Source organism: Mytilus trossulus, chromosome 6 (assembly GCF_036588685.1).
Source record: "Mytilus trossulus isolate FHL-02 chromosome 6, PNRI_Mtr1.1.1.hap1, whole genome shotgun sequence".
NCBI lineage: Eukaryota > Metazoa > Mollusca > Bivalvia > Mytilida > Mytilidae > Mytilus > Mytilus trossulus.
Genome location: NC_086378.1, coordinates 66540070 through 66558482, shown reverse-complemented (window position 1 = coordinate 66558482; position 18413 = coordinate 66540070). Strand labels below are relative to the sequence as shown.

General features: G+C 31.8%; 1 protein-coding gene across 1 annotated transcript in view; it reads right to left on the bottom strand.

Moving 5' to 3' along the window:
* LOC134722936 (A disintegrin and metalloproteinase with thrombospondin motifs 16-like) overlaps nt 1-18413 on the bottom strand; it is an 82304-nt gene that overhangs the window by 46337 nt on the left and 17554 nt on the right. Inside the window, exon 3 of the mRNA XM_063586570.1 lies at nt 13869-14173. Coding sequence (XP_063442640.1) covers nt 13869-14173 — 305 coding nt within the window. The remainder of the gene's footprint in view (nt 1-13868; nt 14174-18413) is intronic.

The following is an 18413-nucleotide window of genomic DNA, read 5'->3' as shown; positions in this document are numbered from 1 at the left end:
TACCTTTGAAATTTAAATTTGATAAAGCGAAAATAACATGTTCTATTTATATCATACATATGAAGTTTCAGTTTCAACTATGATTCTAAATATAGACTTTACTTTTCCTAAAATTGCGGACGGAATAGGAGACACCCGTTAATTTTCTACATCTGTCAGGATAAAGGTTGGAAAGATACTATAAGATATAAAAAGATTATTAATATGAATTAAGAAACCAAAAATTATGTAGTGTTTTTTTGGACTGTACAATCAGACGTTTTTTTTCTGCTTTGTCTCTTTGACTTTGTAACATGTAAATAATGTAAATGGTGCACTAGTGGTTGATTATCCCCATCAGTATCTTCTAACTTTTTACATGTATATAAATCATGCAATAGAATATTGAATTACACTTTAAAATATATGACAGCAATTATCAAATTTTGAATTATTCTTCACCTTTTTTTTTTACATTGCTACGTGTATTAATTACTAATGCCATAGTTTATTTCATTAAAAAAAGTATTGTGGAGACAATTCAGTTTTGAATTTATCAATTTGATACGAAGATCTAGGAAAAGAAGCATTGTGTAATTGTCCATGGATTATTATCCATTTGGTTAAAATTTTATTATCGGAGGGAGCTACCATTTGTGAGAGGGGTAGGAGGGGTCCTTATGCCGAAATTCCGAGGTCCCAAATATTAAAATTTAGAAAGGGTCAATCCCTAATTCCAGACAATAAAATCGCCCTATCCCAGAGTCCCGATGAAGGTCATATCCACCCTTATTTGAGGAGAGGGGGGGGGGGGGGCTTGGATGAAATTTGAAAAAAGCAAGACAGGTTTTCCCGTTTGAATGGTTTTACACTAGTAATTTTGGGGCCCTTTATAGCTTGTTGTTCGGTGTGAGCCAAGGCTCCGTGTTGAAGGCCGTACTTTAACCTATAATGGTTTAATTTTTAAATTGTTATTTGGATGGAGAGTTGTCTCATTGGCACTCACACCACATCTTCCTATATCTATTTTGAACAAACAAAGGCAGGATGAGTAATTTGGCCTAACAAGCAGGAAGACAATTTAGGTAAACAATTTAATTTCAGTAAACTAATGAAAAGTGCAGGTCCGTAAAGAATGAAAAATAAAAAAAATGCAGAACAACATTTTAAATCCTGTCCCTCCCCCTCTAAAATCAAATGGAAGTATCATTAGACTTTTTACTTTTTGTACTTTATTTCATTTCATTTAAGACCTACAATGTAGGCATTGCCAAGTAAATTTATGGTCCTTTCTCTTTCTGTTTCAAGTTATTTTCATATATTTGAGAAGAGCCTGCATGAAGACTGCATCGTGACGTCATAGTAAGGGGAAAGTATGTAAGCAAAGGCTAACATTTAGTTTCCATAGGAATGTCGGAATCTTAAAATTACTGAGGTCCATCAACATGAACGTTACGAATATGTTGCCAAAAAATCCAGTAATTTTATGAAATTCTTCACTGATTTTTTTTTTGTAGCATCAAGAGTTTATCTACATCCTATTATTGTTAGTCCCTTCTTAAATAAAGTTTTACTTTATTTCTTTTTTCATTTTGTCTTTACATTTTGTTGTAGGTTTACACTTTTAATCAAAACTGTGTAAAGAGTACAGAAGTTGGGAACAACAACAAAAAAGACAAAACATAAGCACACACAAAAAAACAACAACCAAATAAACCAAAAAAAAAAAAAACCCCAACCCAATAACTACGCTCAAATGCTTTGAATCGTTAAGATGTGACAGTTATATCGACATATTGTTTTACTATTGCTATTTTACCACGAATTTTAAAAGGCATTGGAACTAAACACATTTATTTAAAAACCAGTTGTTGGCATGACACGGGTCGTGTTCTTCTCATATATGTTATGATGGTATGATACTAAACCCCTCACGGATAGGATTGTGCCTGAGATTCATATGACGAAGACATAATCTTTCAATCAGTTTAATTGAAGTCTGGAGCTGGCATGTCTGTTAACTGCTAGTAGTCTGATGTTATTTATGTATTATTGTCATTTTGTTTATTTTCTTTGGTTACATCCTCTGACATCAGACTCGGACTTTTCTTGAACTGAATTTTAATGTGCGTATTGTTATGGGTTTACTTTTCTGCATTGGCTAGAGGTATAGGGGGAGGGATGAGATCTCATAAACATGTTTAACCCTGCCGCAATTTTGCGCCTGTCCCAAGTCAGAAGCCTCTGGCCTTTATCAGTCTTGTGTTATGTTTCTTGTGTAAAATTTTAGTTTATGGTGTTCATTAACCCTGAAATTATATATTTGTTTAGGGGCCAGCTGAAGGAAGCCTCCGGTTTCGGGAATTTCTCGCTGCATTGAAGACCTGTTGGTGCATGACCTTATGCTGTTGTCTGCTCTATGGTCGGGTTGTTGTCTCTTTGGCACATTCCCCATTTCCATTCTCAATTTTATGTGATCCGAATCGTGCTATTGTTGTATTTAAACTCAATTATGCTACCCATTTGATATCATTAAATCATTAAATTAATCGAAACAACCCTAGACCTGTTGTTAGCCTGGAACTTTTGGCCCTAGCAGCATGCTTTTTCCAATATTTGCCCATATATAATAATAAAATCAGAGATAACGATGACACTGACAAGTATAATTGATCTCCCAACGTAACAACTTCCGTTTTAAGTGTATATTAGGGCACACTTGATTTAACGTTTAACTAATTTAATTGACCTTGCTTAAATAAATACACCGTACTAACACATTATTTCTCCAGGGGTGGTAAACTTTACAGGGTCAGTGCAATCCACCGTGAAATGAATGTGACATATCTATTTTCCCTGTCAAATCAGTTCATAGAATCACATATTTTCACATTCTAGCGAGCGAGAGAACGGAAATAAGTAATTTAAGGTATAAATAATGTATGACGCTTATCATTCATATTAGTATCCTACATTCCGAAAATGCACGTTTGGTCGAAAAGATTTATTACTATGCTTCTATAATCAACCACTGGTAATGTGTAAATTTATATATTATACACAACCTTTGAACTGCCAATGCACCTTGTAAGAACATAACGGATATATTGTAAAAATATAGAGACATATCATGCAGAAATAAACATAAACAAACCATAAAATAGAAAGTTAGCTTAACTTCCACCAGTAAATGTCTGTGAGTAACAAGTAGGGAGGAAAAGGATATATTACATGTCGCTATAGGATTCATAACAGTTTCTATTTTTATAAAAAAAAAAGTGAGAGGTTTAGCTAGCTTTGAAATCAGGTTTAATCTACCATTTTCTTCATAAAAACCTGTATCAAGTCAGGAATATGACAGTTGTAATCCATTCATTTAATATGTTTGAGTTTTTGATTTCGCCATTTGATTAGGTACTTTCCGTTTTGAATTTTCCTCGGAGTTAAGTGATCTTTAAAGTGTTTTTATAATTTTACCTTTTCGTAATACAACGAATCAGTCGTTGTTCACCAAGAAAATGATCAAGCATACATTCATGGTACACCAAGAAAATGATCAAGCATACATTCATGGCACACCAAGAAAATGATCAAGCATAAATTCATGGCACACCAAGAAAATTATCAAGCATACATTCATGGCACACCAAGAAAATTATCAAGCATACATTCATGGCACACCAACAAAATGACCAAGCATACATACATGGCACACCAAGAAAATGATCAAGCATACATACATGGCACACCAAGAAAATGATCAAGCATACATACATGGCACACCAAGAAAATTATCAAGCATACATTCATGGCACACCAAGAAAATGATCAATCATACATTCATGGCACACCAAGAAAATGATCAAGCATATATTCATGGCAATAACTTTACATTGAACGAAATTAGGATCAGTCTATAAGTCCTAAATTTCACCATATAAAACGATGTATAAGGGAAGAATAGATCCAACTTTGTTGTTTAGCATACTTATTTGATATATAATATGTCATTTATAAAAGGAAATTAGCAACGAGTTCTGAGATCTAGTTCTGTCAGCTGATTGGCTTGCAATGAGTTCTGAGATCTAGTTTTGTGATTGGCTTGTAATTCGTACAGTCAATAATAACTGGTATAGATTTCTCACCGAATTCGTCAATTGTTATTTTTGTTTCTTTTGTGAAAACTGTGAAACTTCAGTATGTTATGTAGCTGAAAATATCTGTCAAAGTTGAATTGTTTTGGCATATCAAATGAGGTACATTTTTTTGTATTGCTATTTATCACGATTCAATATCATTATCAAACAAACATTGTCTTCTGACCCTCATGACCTGCGGTTTCTTCGAACCATTTCAAAACATATTCATCACTCCATAAAAACTACGACTTAATTGATTAATAAAAAGTTGATCCACCATAATGTATAACTTTCGTGCAAACAATGAAGCTGAAAAGGATAAAGTTCGCAACACAAGATTTTAAACGGAAGGACAATTTAAACTTGTTGAAATGACGACCTCGTAACTCAAAGTGAAATATATATGCAGTAATTTTGCATTCGTAATAATTTTTGAGTTAAATTTCGTCATTCTAGCGCTTAGATCTATAAGCCAAGAAGTTTAATGTACAAAAAGAGCTACAAGATTTGGTTCATTAAAAGTATGCATGTGAAGTGATTAGACAAATCCACGCCGGGTGTTGATGTTTTTTGTTGCATTGAAGATCAATTGGAGGCCTCGGGCTCTTTTCCGCTGTTTGATCGGGTTGTTGTCTCTTTGAAACAATCCTTGCTTCTAACAAAATTGAGAATGAAAATCTGTATTCTACTTGTTGGGTTAAAGACCGCGTTAGAATAACAATATTGCGGTATTCCATCTGATAAATGTTGTGTTAACGTTAGCTCTTTAAAAAAAAAAAAACAGTGCAGTATATTTGTGCTTTTCCAAATCAGAGATATGCCCCAAAGTTCACTTATAACGTAGAAATATACATTAGTTTTTTGCCACTCTTCTTACAAATGATAAGCCAGTTGTATTTTTTTCTTACATATTTGTCTATTGCCATCCCATTAAATACATGTACATCGAAATGATAAGATATATAACAAAGTTCTTTAAACAGCAGATACTATTAACTTATTCAGCTTGTGGCAAGTCGTCTCAAAATTGATAAGCAAGTTTGTATTTATTTCCTATTTGTCAATTGTCATCATATTGCATGCATTTACACTAAAATGATAATGATATACCGAAACCATATTATCTTGAGGTATCCTTTTAACTTAACTCAATATTGAAACACAATAATGTGATATATAAACAGTCAAGCTCCAGTGTTAATCTCAGCAAAACTCGGTCTTTTAACCCAAAGGCCATTTGGTTCATAAAACAATTTAAAAAAAACATTTTTATCACCCCATAAAAAGAGTGCTTTAACTGATCACCTGTCAGTAAATGCATCACAATCGCACATTTTGTGCACATATTAGATCTTTTGAAATGCACACGGCTTTAGTTACGACAATGAATGAATTGTCATGCAAGGAATCCATCTATATCAAATCATCAAGCTATATTCACTGCATTACACCTACAATAATATATACCAATGGTATCTATTCTTCTCTGCTTAACATCCTCAATGTCACGTCTGTATTTAAGACAAATGAGTGAAATTAAATATTTTACAAAAAAATAAAAGATACATATCTTGACTGATAAATCTTTTAAATTTATTTCTAGTGATTTGTAATATAGACATAAAGTACTATTTTTCGTGATTTTGTGACGTAATCTTCGTCAGATAAATTCTTGAGAGTTACAAGATTTGGAAGACAAATGTTTAAACGTTCGAGGTCATCAAACATTCATCCCTTTTAAATCTTACTTTTGAATATTAATTGAGCTTTAATGGTTTACTTTCATTAATTGTTATTTGGGTGGAGAGTTGTCTCATTGGCACTCACACCACAGCTTCCTATATCTATTTAGGCAAATTATACAATTTCATATATGCTGGACTCTGTAAAAAAAAAATTACGGACTTATTATGATTACTTTGTTGATTTGATTTTTTTTTATTTCTAATTTTTTTATATGTGGGAAGAGGATTGAACGATTTTATATCTCACTTCACCTTATATCTATCAATTTTCATTTTGTCAAAGTTAGACAACATACGTTTTTGCATTCTCTCTCGAAACACCAGCACAATCACATATGATCAATGCATCTGATTGATTTTAGTATGTAGTGTTGGTATCAAAGGATTATAACATAATATTACAGACGCGCGTTTCGTCTACATGTGATCAAATTAGTTGTAAAGCCAAACAAGTACAAATTTGAAGAGCATAGAGCACCCAAAATTCCCTAAAAGGTTGTGCCCAATACGGCTAAGGTTATCTATTCCTGCGATAAGAAAATCCTTAAAGTGTTTCGAAACATTCAAAGTTTTGTAACAGGAAATGTTTTAAATTATAATTGATACTCATGTCAACACCGAAGTGCTGACTACTGGGCTGGTGTCCACCAGTAGTGGCAACGATCAATAGTGTTCACAGTTATCAAAGGTATCAGGATTATAATTTGATACGCCAGAGGAGCATTTCGTCTACATTAGACTAATCAGTGACACTCAAATCAAAATAGTTGTAAAGCCAAACAAGTACCAGAGCAAAGAAGACCCAAATTCCCAAAAATGTTGTGCCCAATACGTCTAAGGTAATCTATAGCTATTCCTGGGATAAGAAAATCCTTAGTTTTTCGAAAAATTTAAAGTTTTGTAACAGGAAAAAGAGATTAACATAATAGCATTATTGTTGAAGCAGATCTCTCCGAAGATACAATTGACCAAATTAGTCTCTGTTTTTGTACATTTTCTTTTATTAAAATTCGACATAAGAGACATTTTAAAAGCTTTGTTATATTTTATTAACATGTGTATGCGTTTCAATTTCCTTTTTTTTTTCTTTTAAACAAAAAATATATATAAACAAATTTTGCTGAAAGCATTTTAAATTTTGCCTTTATGCACTAAAAAATTGACGTGGTCTTATTTTATTATTTTTGCTTTTGAAGACATGATGAAAGGTCCGATATAACAGTTTTAACTGATGCTCTCTCTATATATATCGTTTTTTTCTCCTTTTTTTCATATGTTCATATTTTTGTATTTCTTCGTCGTGCATCCAAACATGTTGGTGTAACCATATTTCCAAAATCCCAGTGTGTACACGATATTTGTTTTCAATTTAAACGAATGCTCGTGTAATATATCATTTTAACTCTTGTCTTGATTTTATAAATTATCAGTGCTAATTAATTTTTTTTCTAGTTGATAGCACTAATTTCTGAACCTTCCGGACCACCCGCCTTCTTCGTACCGGTTTTTGATGGGATTTGTTCTGAATCTTTAGTGTTCTGTGTAGAATTTAGTCTATTTCTGTTTGTTTTTTCTCTCCATTTAAACAGTGGTGTTGTCTGCTTTTATAAGTATTTAGAAATTGGATTGCCCCATGTATTTTCCCATTTTCCTGAATACGATTTAAATACTTAAGACAAATAAGAAATATTCATTTCAACTGCGGTTTTTAAACTGTTTCTACTTTTGTAAATTTGAATATGATGTTACCATTTTAAAGCTTCGTAAGTGTGTAATGCATATGATTTGTATACAAAAATGTGCTTCGGTCAACCTTTTTTACATTCTAATAAATAACCCAAAAAAATTGCCTTTTGATTTTTAAACATAACTTAATACTTTTTGTTGTAACTTGATGAACCAACAAAAGTAAAATCTATTACATGGGTCATGATTTATATAGCAAAAAACTATAACGAAAATGTCTACCGAATATATTTTGTCAAATTAAATCTAGATTCACGTTTCATTTAAAGTTCCTAATTCAACATAACTGTCTATCAAATTAGCAAGGAATTTTGTTACTGGTATCATAAATAATTTTCTTCAAAGATATGATTTAATGTTTTACGAGATGAGGTAAAAGAGGTTTGCTGATTACAGGAAACAAATTACCTTTCGTCACTGTAGGAACAGACTGTTGCGTAATAACATGCATATCTGCAACACGCAGCTCTGACTTTGAAGATGCTTCGTGACAGCATTTACCTACACCATAATTCATAAATGAAGTTATTTAGACAGATGTAAAATAATCATTATGTTAAATGCTTTAACCTGATCTGGTTAATTGAATATTCTGCAAGCAATAACAATTCCAAATCGCAGACTTGTTTTATAAATAGATGGTTTGCTTGATAACCAATAATATGTTCGTTTTTATGATAAGGTTCTGTGTCAAGTACTTATTATAAAGATGGGACGAATTTTAACCTCTTATTGCAAATATATATAGTTGTTAAACCAGGCTTATAATTTGATACGCCCGATGCTAGTTTCGTCATCATAACACCAATAAGTGACGCTCAGATAAAAACAAGTTAGAAAACCAAAATAAGTACAAAGTTGCAGAGGATTTAGGACCCGAAATTTCAAAAACTTCCAAATACGACTAAGGAAAATATGCCTGGGATAAGAAATCCTTAATATTTCGAATAATTTATACCTTTATAAAAATTACCATATAATTGATATTAATGTCCACACCGAAGTGTTGTCAATGATTATTTACAATCAATGATCTTCAACTTCTTACTTTATTTGGCCTTTCTAACTTTTTTTTCGATTCGAGCGCCACTGACGAGTCTTTTGTAGATTAAACGCGTGTCTGGCGTAAATAAAAAATTTCAATCCTGGTAGCTATGATGATCTTTTTTATATATACTCACACCCCACCCCTAGCTGATGGAACTGTAGAAAAAGACATTGAAAGAGGTGTTCCCGTTCGTGGTTAAACCATGTGCAATGACGTTAGGAAGACCTTCAGAAGAAAGCAATATAACAAAGCAGTTACTAAAATGCTTTCAGTAAGTTGTCACAAGCTTTTATAATATAAACGAAATAGCTTTTTCTTAATCATTAATTTTAAGTTTTCTGTAATAAAATTTCATTGTCACGTCTGTCAACCTTCAAAGCTTTTCAAATTTTGTTTATCTTTCAAATAAATCTTCTGTTTCACCTTCAATTGTTATTTATCTTACAAGACACAATCTTTTCCTTCCATAGAGGATACAATATATGAAATTAAGTTGTCAAAACAGGTGCGATAATGTTTCTTCTCACTTTTTACACTTTATTAACTTATGTGATTTTTAAATGTTATCTGTTCTTTTGAAATTCGATCAGCTGTCAAGTAGAGATCGACAAATAGTACGGCTATTTACGGAGGAAAAACTACTAGTTCTTAACAAATTACTTTAGATAAGGTATTGTGTCAAGTATTTTGATTGGTCTTGCATTATAGTGCATAGATGGTCCTGATTGTATCAATATTAAGCCTTCAAAAATTACAATATTATTTATTTTACTGTCAAATTTTTTATATGCAATAAAAGATTATTTGATATTTTGGACTATGATCACTGTGCATACTTACAGACTTTTCTATCAACGCCAAAATCTTAGTCTAAATACGGAGCTTTTAGTCATGTATCCGGTTTGAAATAGACATGCATCAATGATTAAAGCATTCTATTCGTTTCACATGTACCCTGGTACCAACCATCTATCGCTTGTTTCGCACTTGTTGTTCTTTGATGCACATGATGTTAATTTTGATAATAAGAAAAAAAATGTTTTTTGGATTTTTTATTGATTCAAACAGCAGACTGTTATGAGTTACACAACACAACAAAACACTATACAAAACATTGACATACAAAAAGAGACCATAAAGACAAGTCTTGGAGAACAATCAAATGAATATAGTACCAGTAAAACTAGCGAAAACTGGTTTAAGCGCCAATGAGTGAGGACAAACCAACACAGCTTAACAAAAGCACACGCATTCAAAGGTCAGATCCACTATTCGGTCATCAATGTAATATTCCCGTAGTCTTAAGTAGGGACTGAATCGACTGAACTCAACATCATCTGTCATAAAATATTTCTGGTCACGGATAGTAATGATTATAATATAATAGTAATAATAATCATAAACATATTTATCTAATGTAATGGTTTAGGGATGTCTCTTTAGGTTATAATGTTTTTTTCGTGAATGGATACAAGAGCAACAAATATTAAGATTAGCTAATGGGTTTTATACATCATAATCATACTTTATTTCCTCCTATAGGAGATTGACATAATACAAAATGCAATGATCACCTTTTGTATCCAACTAGAGTATGGGCTAACAACTAGCCATAAATTTGTCATCACAACGTAGTAACAACCGGCACTTCCACACCACATGTAGATGGCTTACAGTTCCCTTTAGGTCTTACGATGACAAAACTGTTAAATAATAAAAATAATAATAAGCGTCTTTCGTCCGTTTCCACGACATTTTGAATCTTGATAAAAATAAGTATTATTACATGCAGTTCTGCCAAGTACGTTGGTTCTTCACGGAATGTTGATATTTCATCTTTTGGTGTTCAACGCATATTTCATTTGACATCATAACTTTAATATTTAAAGATTTTATCATTTCTTTTGAAATATGATCAGTTATCAAAAGGATCGACAAATTATCACCAAGAAAACATATTTCTTACAAAATGCATGGCGTGTTTTATTCTCTGCAATGTATAAATACTACTCTTTTAAACAGCTCGTTTATCATTTATGTCATAAATGAAAATAAATAAAAATAAATTTCAACTTTTATATTTATATACTGCATATTTCGTAGCTGAAGTTATGATTTTGAAATAGATTTATGTTTTAGCTACAAAAATTCCATTTAGAAAAACCATTTAAATGATATAAACAATTAATTGGTTTTTTTTTTAATGAAGTGTACTTATTTAACGTAATTCACGATAATCATAATACTACTTTAAACTGCAGATATAATTTTTTTTAATGGAGAAAAAATAACTTGATTATACTATCTCAAGCAAAGGTGGCCATAGATGAATTACAAATATAATATTTTCAATGGGTTTATCATGCATTGAAGAATCCTTCAGGGTAAGCAATTGTTTGAATAAGATCCGGCACGCGCATGTCTATAATCTATGACACCGTATGCGTACATAACTTCTTACAATTACTAGCATTTCTTTCGCATACACGAATCTTGAATATAATTTTGTACGTGTAAAGACTACTGGGCATTATTTCGTATGCGTTCATGACTACTGGGCATTATTTCGTATGCGTTCATGACTACTGAGCATTATTTCGTATCCGTACATGACTATTGATTAATATTATTATATCGTATGCGTACACGATTCATCCATACACTTATATGACTACTTAATATCATTTTGTATGCGCACATTAGATACCACTTCGCATGTGTACATGACTCTTGAATATCATTTTGTACGCGAAAATTAATACGGAATAGTATCTCATATGCGAACATGAATAATTTCGTAAGCGTATATGCCTACTTCATATCATTTTATAAATGCGAACGTGACTCCTGTTTATCATTTCGTATGCGTACATAACAATTTGATATAATTATATATGCATACATGACTACTTTATTTCATTTTGAGTACATTACTAGTTATCAAATTGTACGCATAAACAATAATTTACCAAACTGTACCATTAATGACCACTTCTATGGTATTTGCCGCGTAATGGAGTTCCTACTCAAATTTACTCGTGAATGCGGTTTATCTTGTCACGTACCAATCAGTTATGTGTTGAGAAACAATCCGATCGGGGTTTTTTTTCTGTTAAAATAGTACAGAGTTGGTTCACAACTATGTATACACCTTGTATAAATATATTAATACAAAATTCGTCTGAAATTAAGCCAGCAATGTCAGATCTGCATGTTGATGTGACTATGTAATAAGTAGTTTCATCTATTACGACTGACAAAAACATCTGATACACAAAGTACATGTATTTCATCTACATACCATCTGATCATATATCATGCACTGTATTTTTGAATTATATGAAGCTGACCATGAAAGGTGTATTCGATTAACTAAAACTAAATTTATACAACCTATTCGACTTACTAAAACTAAATTTATTTCTCCTCTTTTATTTGATGCGTTTCCCTCGGTTTTTGTTTGTGGCCCGGATTTGTTTTTTTCTCGATCGATTTATGAATTTCGAACTGTGGTATAGTACGATGTAAACCATACAGAGAGAAGAACAGACTTTTATCGGTATATATCGTGAACTTTGAGATAATCTTCTTAAATATTTTATTTGGCGTTTGTTAAAATGTAATATACATTTTTGCATCTGTCCTATTTAATTGAATATGATTTCGTACTGTTAAAGTGTCATCATGTCAGTGATCTTAAATATAGAACTATTTACAAGACAAGTTATATACAGTGCTAACCACTATGTCACGGAACAACATAAACATAGGGGTTATTATTTGCTTCTTAATCATTGCATTACGCAACATCAACTAGTTCCTATCTCTATTTGTTTACAGTTTGTAATAAGTCAAATGTAATATCTAACATTTGTAGTGACCCCCTTACCAAATCAGTTACTTGTTTATCTGAAATTACATATTAGTTGCCCTGATATTTGTAATTATCAATCAGTCAATAAATATTTTTAAACAAATTTATCTGAAATGGGTTAAATTTATAGTCCGTGTGACTAAAGTTTTCTGTTGACGAATTCATATTGAAATACATAAACAAATATAATCATGAAATTAGAATGTACTCGTTATACCCAAGACCAAGTTCTACATGATTCCTTCCAACACGAGCACCGTATCATAGCATACCGTTCCAACATAATATTGCCCACTAGTCAACAATGTACAAAGCGTTTGTATGTTTCAATTTTAACTCAAAATCATTGAAACAAACTATTATTAAATTTACCGCTGAAATAACACTAATCATACATAACCGACAAAAGCTATCAAATAAAAAAAATCTGAATTCGCCTACGCCAGGAACGATAAAGCAAAAATTGAAAGACAAATATAGTAAAATAATCGAATACGACCAAACGAATAGCAAAATCCGTTCATCATAAGCAGTTTATGATAAACCCTAAATCAAATCCAGATACTGTTTTTGCATTTGGTGTTTCAAGTACAATACGCAAAAACAGATGTAAAAAAGAAGAAAAAAAAAACAAAATTAGAAAGTACGTGAAAGATGTGGACTAACCACTGATTTTTCACAGAATTTTACAATACATATACTTTAATAGACAGTTACAAGTTAATGATCTAATAACTTCCCAGAACGCTTTTTAAAATATAAACCTCTTGAAAGTATTTTAACATACAAAAAGTGCCTAATATACTCATAAACAGAAACGATGTTTCTGAATGGCATATCGTATAACAGCTATACATTAAAACAAGATGCTGTTGTTTTGAAAGAACACTGTAAACCAACTTATTTTCGCGGATAATTTATTTCGCGTTTTATCCTTTCTTGACCACTTCGCGGCTATTTAATTTCGCGATTATCTGATTTACTTGATGAAGTTTGTTAAGGAAAGATCGAAGATTGTCATATTCGCGACGATTTAAATTCGCGTTAATTTTCTACTCTCGAAAGTCGCGAAAATAAATCGCTCGCGAAAATAAGTTGGTTTACAGTATTTTGTTACATGAGTCTCTTCTTTTAAGGAAGAATATAACCTACACTAACAGTAATTCTAGATCAAACTGTTAGACGATCTTAAGCATGACCATTAGAATCATGCAAATCAATAGTAGTTAAACACCTGGCAATAAGGCGTTTGCATGCTAATGAGGCGTATACAAATGAGGAATATGCAAATGAGTCAAAGGCATACAAATTTTGTACAGTTGATGAAATAAACTTACCACACCATCACATAGGGATACAGCAGCTTTTCCTCTCCGCGAGGTAACTTTCCCTTTAAAATAACACTGTTTGTCAATACTTTCAGATGATGATGATACATTGTAATATCGATATTGGACAAAGGAATGAGGTGCTACGAAATGTCCATTACGTCTAAGATGAAGCTGGAATGTTTGATTGAAAGCTGTGAAGTTTAAAAACAGGTTGTTCCTGAGTTGAGGAGCACTACGACGGTGTCTCTGGGTTGAGTATACAATCGGAATATGAGGTTCTTCTGAGATGATAGGGTATATCAGTTGGTAATCTACAGAAGAAACAATTGTTAGGCAATTATTAATAACGTATTAAACATTGATGAGGTTATTTGAAGTAGACATATATGATTTAAATACATAGAAATAAGAAAAATAAAAACCTGTCTTCAAACACACAAATATGTATCGAGAAACCGCAAATTGAGAAAAGTATTCTGAGTAGGACAATAATAATTGTAATTTGGTGATTCATTATAGCATACTTTAATATAGTTTTATGCTTAGTTTAGGGAAAATATCAATTTTAATACATATGATTGTGTGATCCTGAACTATTTACGATGTCGAGTTATGTCGTTTTTTTAAATACATCAGCTGATAATAATATTTAAGTGAACTAATTTTCGAATAATCTTTGTCAGGTGTGCTCGAAAGCAAATTTTTGAATGTACCAACAAAAGTATGGCAAAGTATTCTTTATTCATAATTGTTCTAATGTGATACACAACTGCATTTTCTGTTCGTGTTTTACATATATCGACTGTCGATCTGGGTTTAAGCATTTCTGTAGTAATACTCCCCCCACCTGTTAATTTACAAGATACGTTAATTGGTATAACATCTTTCTAATTTACATTTATTTTAATGCAAGGAAGGATAGATTATATCATATGAAGATAAGTAAGTTACCTAGTTTTATCTAGAGCATTACTTATTTCCTAATTGACGAAAAAAGCCATGTGTTTATAGTTCCTTGGGCAACACATTCATCTTTTCAGCATAAATGAATTATGGGTTATCGTTATGATATTTATGATAGGAAATGAATAATTTTTTATGAATGTCGACGGACACAACCACCCTTAATTATAAGAAAAAAGAATCCAACCTGAAACAAAAGAATCAAATCACAAACTGGTGTAATTAGAAAAGAACACCTTGTGTAGTTTGGAGGTTAAACAATTTGAATCGTATCAAATACAAATGTTCACATGTAATATATTAACTATCAAAAGTTTTCTTCTGAAGTTGTATTTTCTTGAACTTAACTTTACTTAAAAAGATATTTAATGTACAAACACGACGCTGAAGTAAGCTGTATAGTAAATACAATAGCACCAGATATAAGAATAAGAAGATGTGGTCTGGTTGCCAATGAGTAAATGAAGTAAAGTGGATGCCCCTTAAAGTCCTTGCAATTGATCTATGTTCTGGTAACAATTACTTTATTCTATATTTGATTGTAAAATCATATGCATATTAGATTATAAGTTGTTTATCTACTATTATAACAATTTACACATTTCTTTATTTTTAGATTTAAAATGCGTACTTTATATTGACAATCTAAAAAATACTTTGGACGTACAAAATTTATAATTTGGATAAAAAGAATAACATAGATAGTGAACTCCAAGGTAGAAGTCTATCAAACTGCCAATTTAACAAATTGAAATTTGGTATTTACCCAAGAATATCAGGTCTTAACCACTGATACGTTCCCATAACATTTAACAACGTTTATGTACGCTTCATGTATAATTATTGTACGGTTTTATCTATGATATGTGAAGATGGAAAATTAGTGCACTGACCTCTTTACCACGGTAATGCCTACAGGTGTTTGAATAAAGACAAACGGACAAATGCGATACTAAATTCCTCTCCCACTATTAGTTTGTTGGAAATTAATAACATTACATAACAATAAATCTTTTTTTTTCAAAAATAGATACTGTTATGCTTCGCATGATGAATTTGCAAACTGCATGTCGATGTTTATTAACAGGATATACACTAGATTTATTGCATGCAACATGTTCACGCCTCTGGATACAAGTGATATGTGTATTCGTATATTTGTAACTATTTGATTTGATATTTTCTAAAACAGAAATACAAACAATTAAAAAAGATCAAAATTTAACATTTAATTGAATAATTAATCAATAAGTTTTTTCTGTACAATATCCCTATCAGTTTTAAAGAAATACAGTATAACTTTTGTATAATGAAACGGATTATGAAACTTATTAACATTGCACGTCACGCAACTCTAAGAGATATACGTCCTGGTAAAAATTCTGTCTCATTCTATATGCTTTTTCCATATAGCTTGCATAACGTTTAAATTTTATCTTTATAGCAGTATCAAAAAAATTACATGGAAATGTTATTAAATCTATGCATGAAAAATTGATTTATCGACATTTTGTGCTATAGGTCTTTTAACCCTTTAAATAGAAGACGTTTACTATGTTCCCTTTATGTACTTCATATGGCAAGATAAATTACAACTCATATATCAAAATTGATATGCAAAATACTGGGTAGAACATTGATTCAATGAATAAAAATAAAAAATCAATCACGTACTATTTACAATGCTGTTACACTACATGATAACTGTCTCCGTATCACCCTTATTCTGGTTCATAGGTGAACCTTGCCATCAATTCTCAAGTATACATCGGGTGTTTTTATTGATACAAAATCGGTATATTGCCTCTAAGTACCATAACCGGAAACATGCTTATGGTACCACTAGACTTTAAAGCTTAAACATAGCTGCGATGAGGGCATTTATATACTAAGGCATTGTTATATAAAAGGAAAAAAACATAAATACCGAAATCCAAGCTTATATAGGGTATATATAAACTTTAACGTCTGAGAGGAGTATATTCTTTGAAGATCTACGTCATCTTTGACTTTTTTATATATATTTTGCTTTCAAATTAAATCTATGATATGGAGCTTCCAACAACATAATATCAGATCAAATTTATATCGTTCCATCAGTTAAAAATTTAGGTTGTTGAAATATTACACGGCAGTACCACCTGCTTTGTGTGCTAGATAACTTGGCGAACTAGGCTTCTTAGATAAAGCTTTTGTAGGGCGGAGATGTATTTTCTATATAGCCTAGGCAAGAGTTGTAAAAAAAATCTATCTGTTCATGAATATATCAGATGTTTCCATCTGATCTTTCGTAATTTATCATTGAAATGACAGTAGTTAACTGATGTTCAAATCTAGTGAAATGATTAGGACGAGTCATAGTAAGATGAAAAGCAGAATTTGTAGGATTCATATGAACTCATAAAAAGAGCGCGACTGGGTATTTCGAATACGATTATCGTACTCATACTCGGAAATCAATCATAAAAAACACATATTTTGTACTCCGAGTTAAGTTGTTTGAGTTTGACTATCCCTCTGGTATCTTTCGCCAAAACTGTATGGACGAGAGCTTTGATGTATCGACAGGATGAGAAGATATTGAAAAACACAGAACCATAAGTTGAATGTTAGAATGTCCCGTTTATGCCTTATCCCATGTTTGAAAATGTTATGTTGGAAGTTTATCAAGTTAGGTGGATTGGTGGATTGATATTTCAACCGAAATTTAGATATCAAATGATTTACAAATGTGATCCCTTGTATCTGTTTTCTATTTATACTCATTAAAACTTTACTATTACAAGACCTCCGTTCAGGCATGCATAAAACAGCAAGTTTTCAATTTCATTATCGGATATATTGTGTATGCCCTTACATCTTAAGTCTGACAAACTCCTTGATTTCAAATTATTTGTTGTCAATTTCGGACGTTTCTCGCTGCATTGATGACCCATGTGTTGCACGAACCGTTGTCTGCTCTCCGGTATGATTGTTGTCTCTTTGACACATTCCCCATTTCCATTCTCAATGTTATTCCCATTCTTGAGAAGAAACTCTCCTTTATTATGACCTTTTGGATAGACGCGCGCTTCGTCTACAAAATACTCACCAATGACACCCTTATTAAAAAGAAATTAAATGTAAAAGGCGTTTACTTTAAAGCACCCTCAAAATTAACTGGCGTCTTGACTAGGAAATGGTGACACGGGTGATTAGCGCATCGAAAGTGATGTCCACATTGTTGGCATACCTGGTATTCATGCGATACTTTTTGTGTGATAATTTGGATTTTCAGATGTAAAATAAACTTTGGTAAGCCTTTTAATTTCCATCTTTTGTGAAAATCATTTGTACTGTGAAGGTGCATTTCATCTTGCGGTTAGCCATAGTCACAACTGACTCCCTGACTCATGTTATGCATGTCTGTCATTTTGATTGCAAATATTGACACCACATAAAAAAGTGTGTAGTGCATGCACATTCCTGAGTTATCTGAAATAACCAATGCACCTAACATATATCTTAAGAGATAAACGTCATCGCAACAATACTGTGATGGTCTTTAGTAAAACGATATCCCTGACATTCCTTCTCATTTGATCGTTT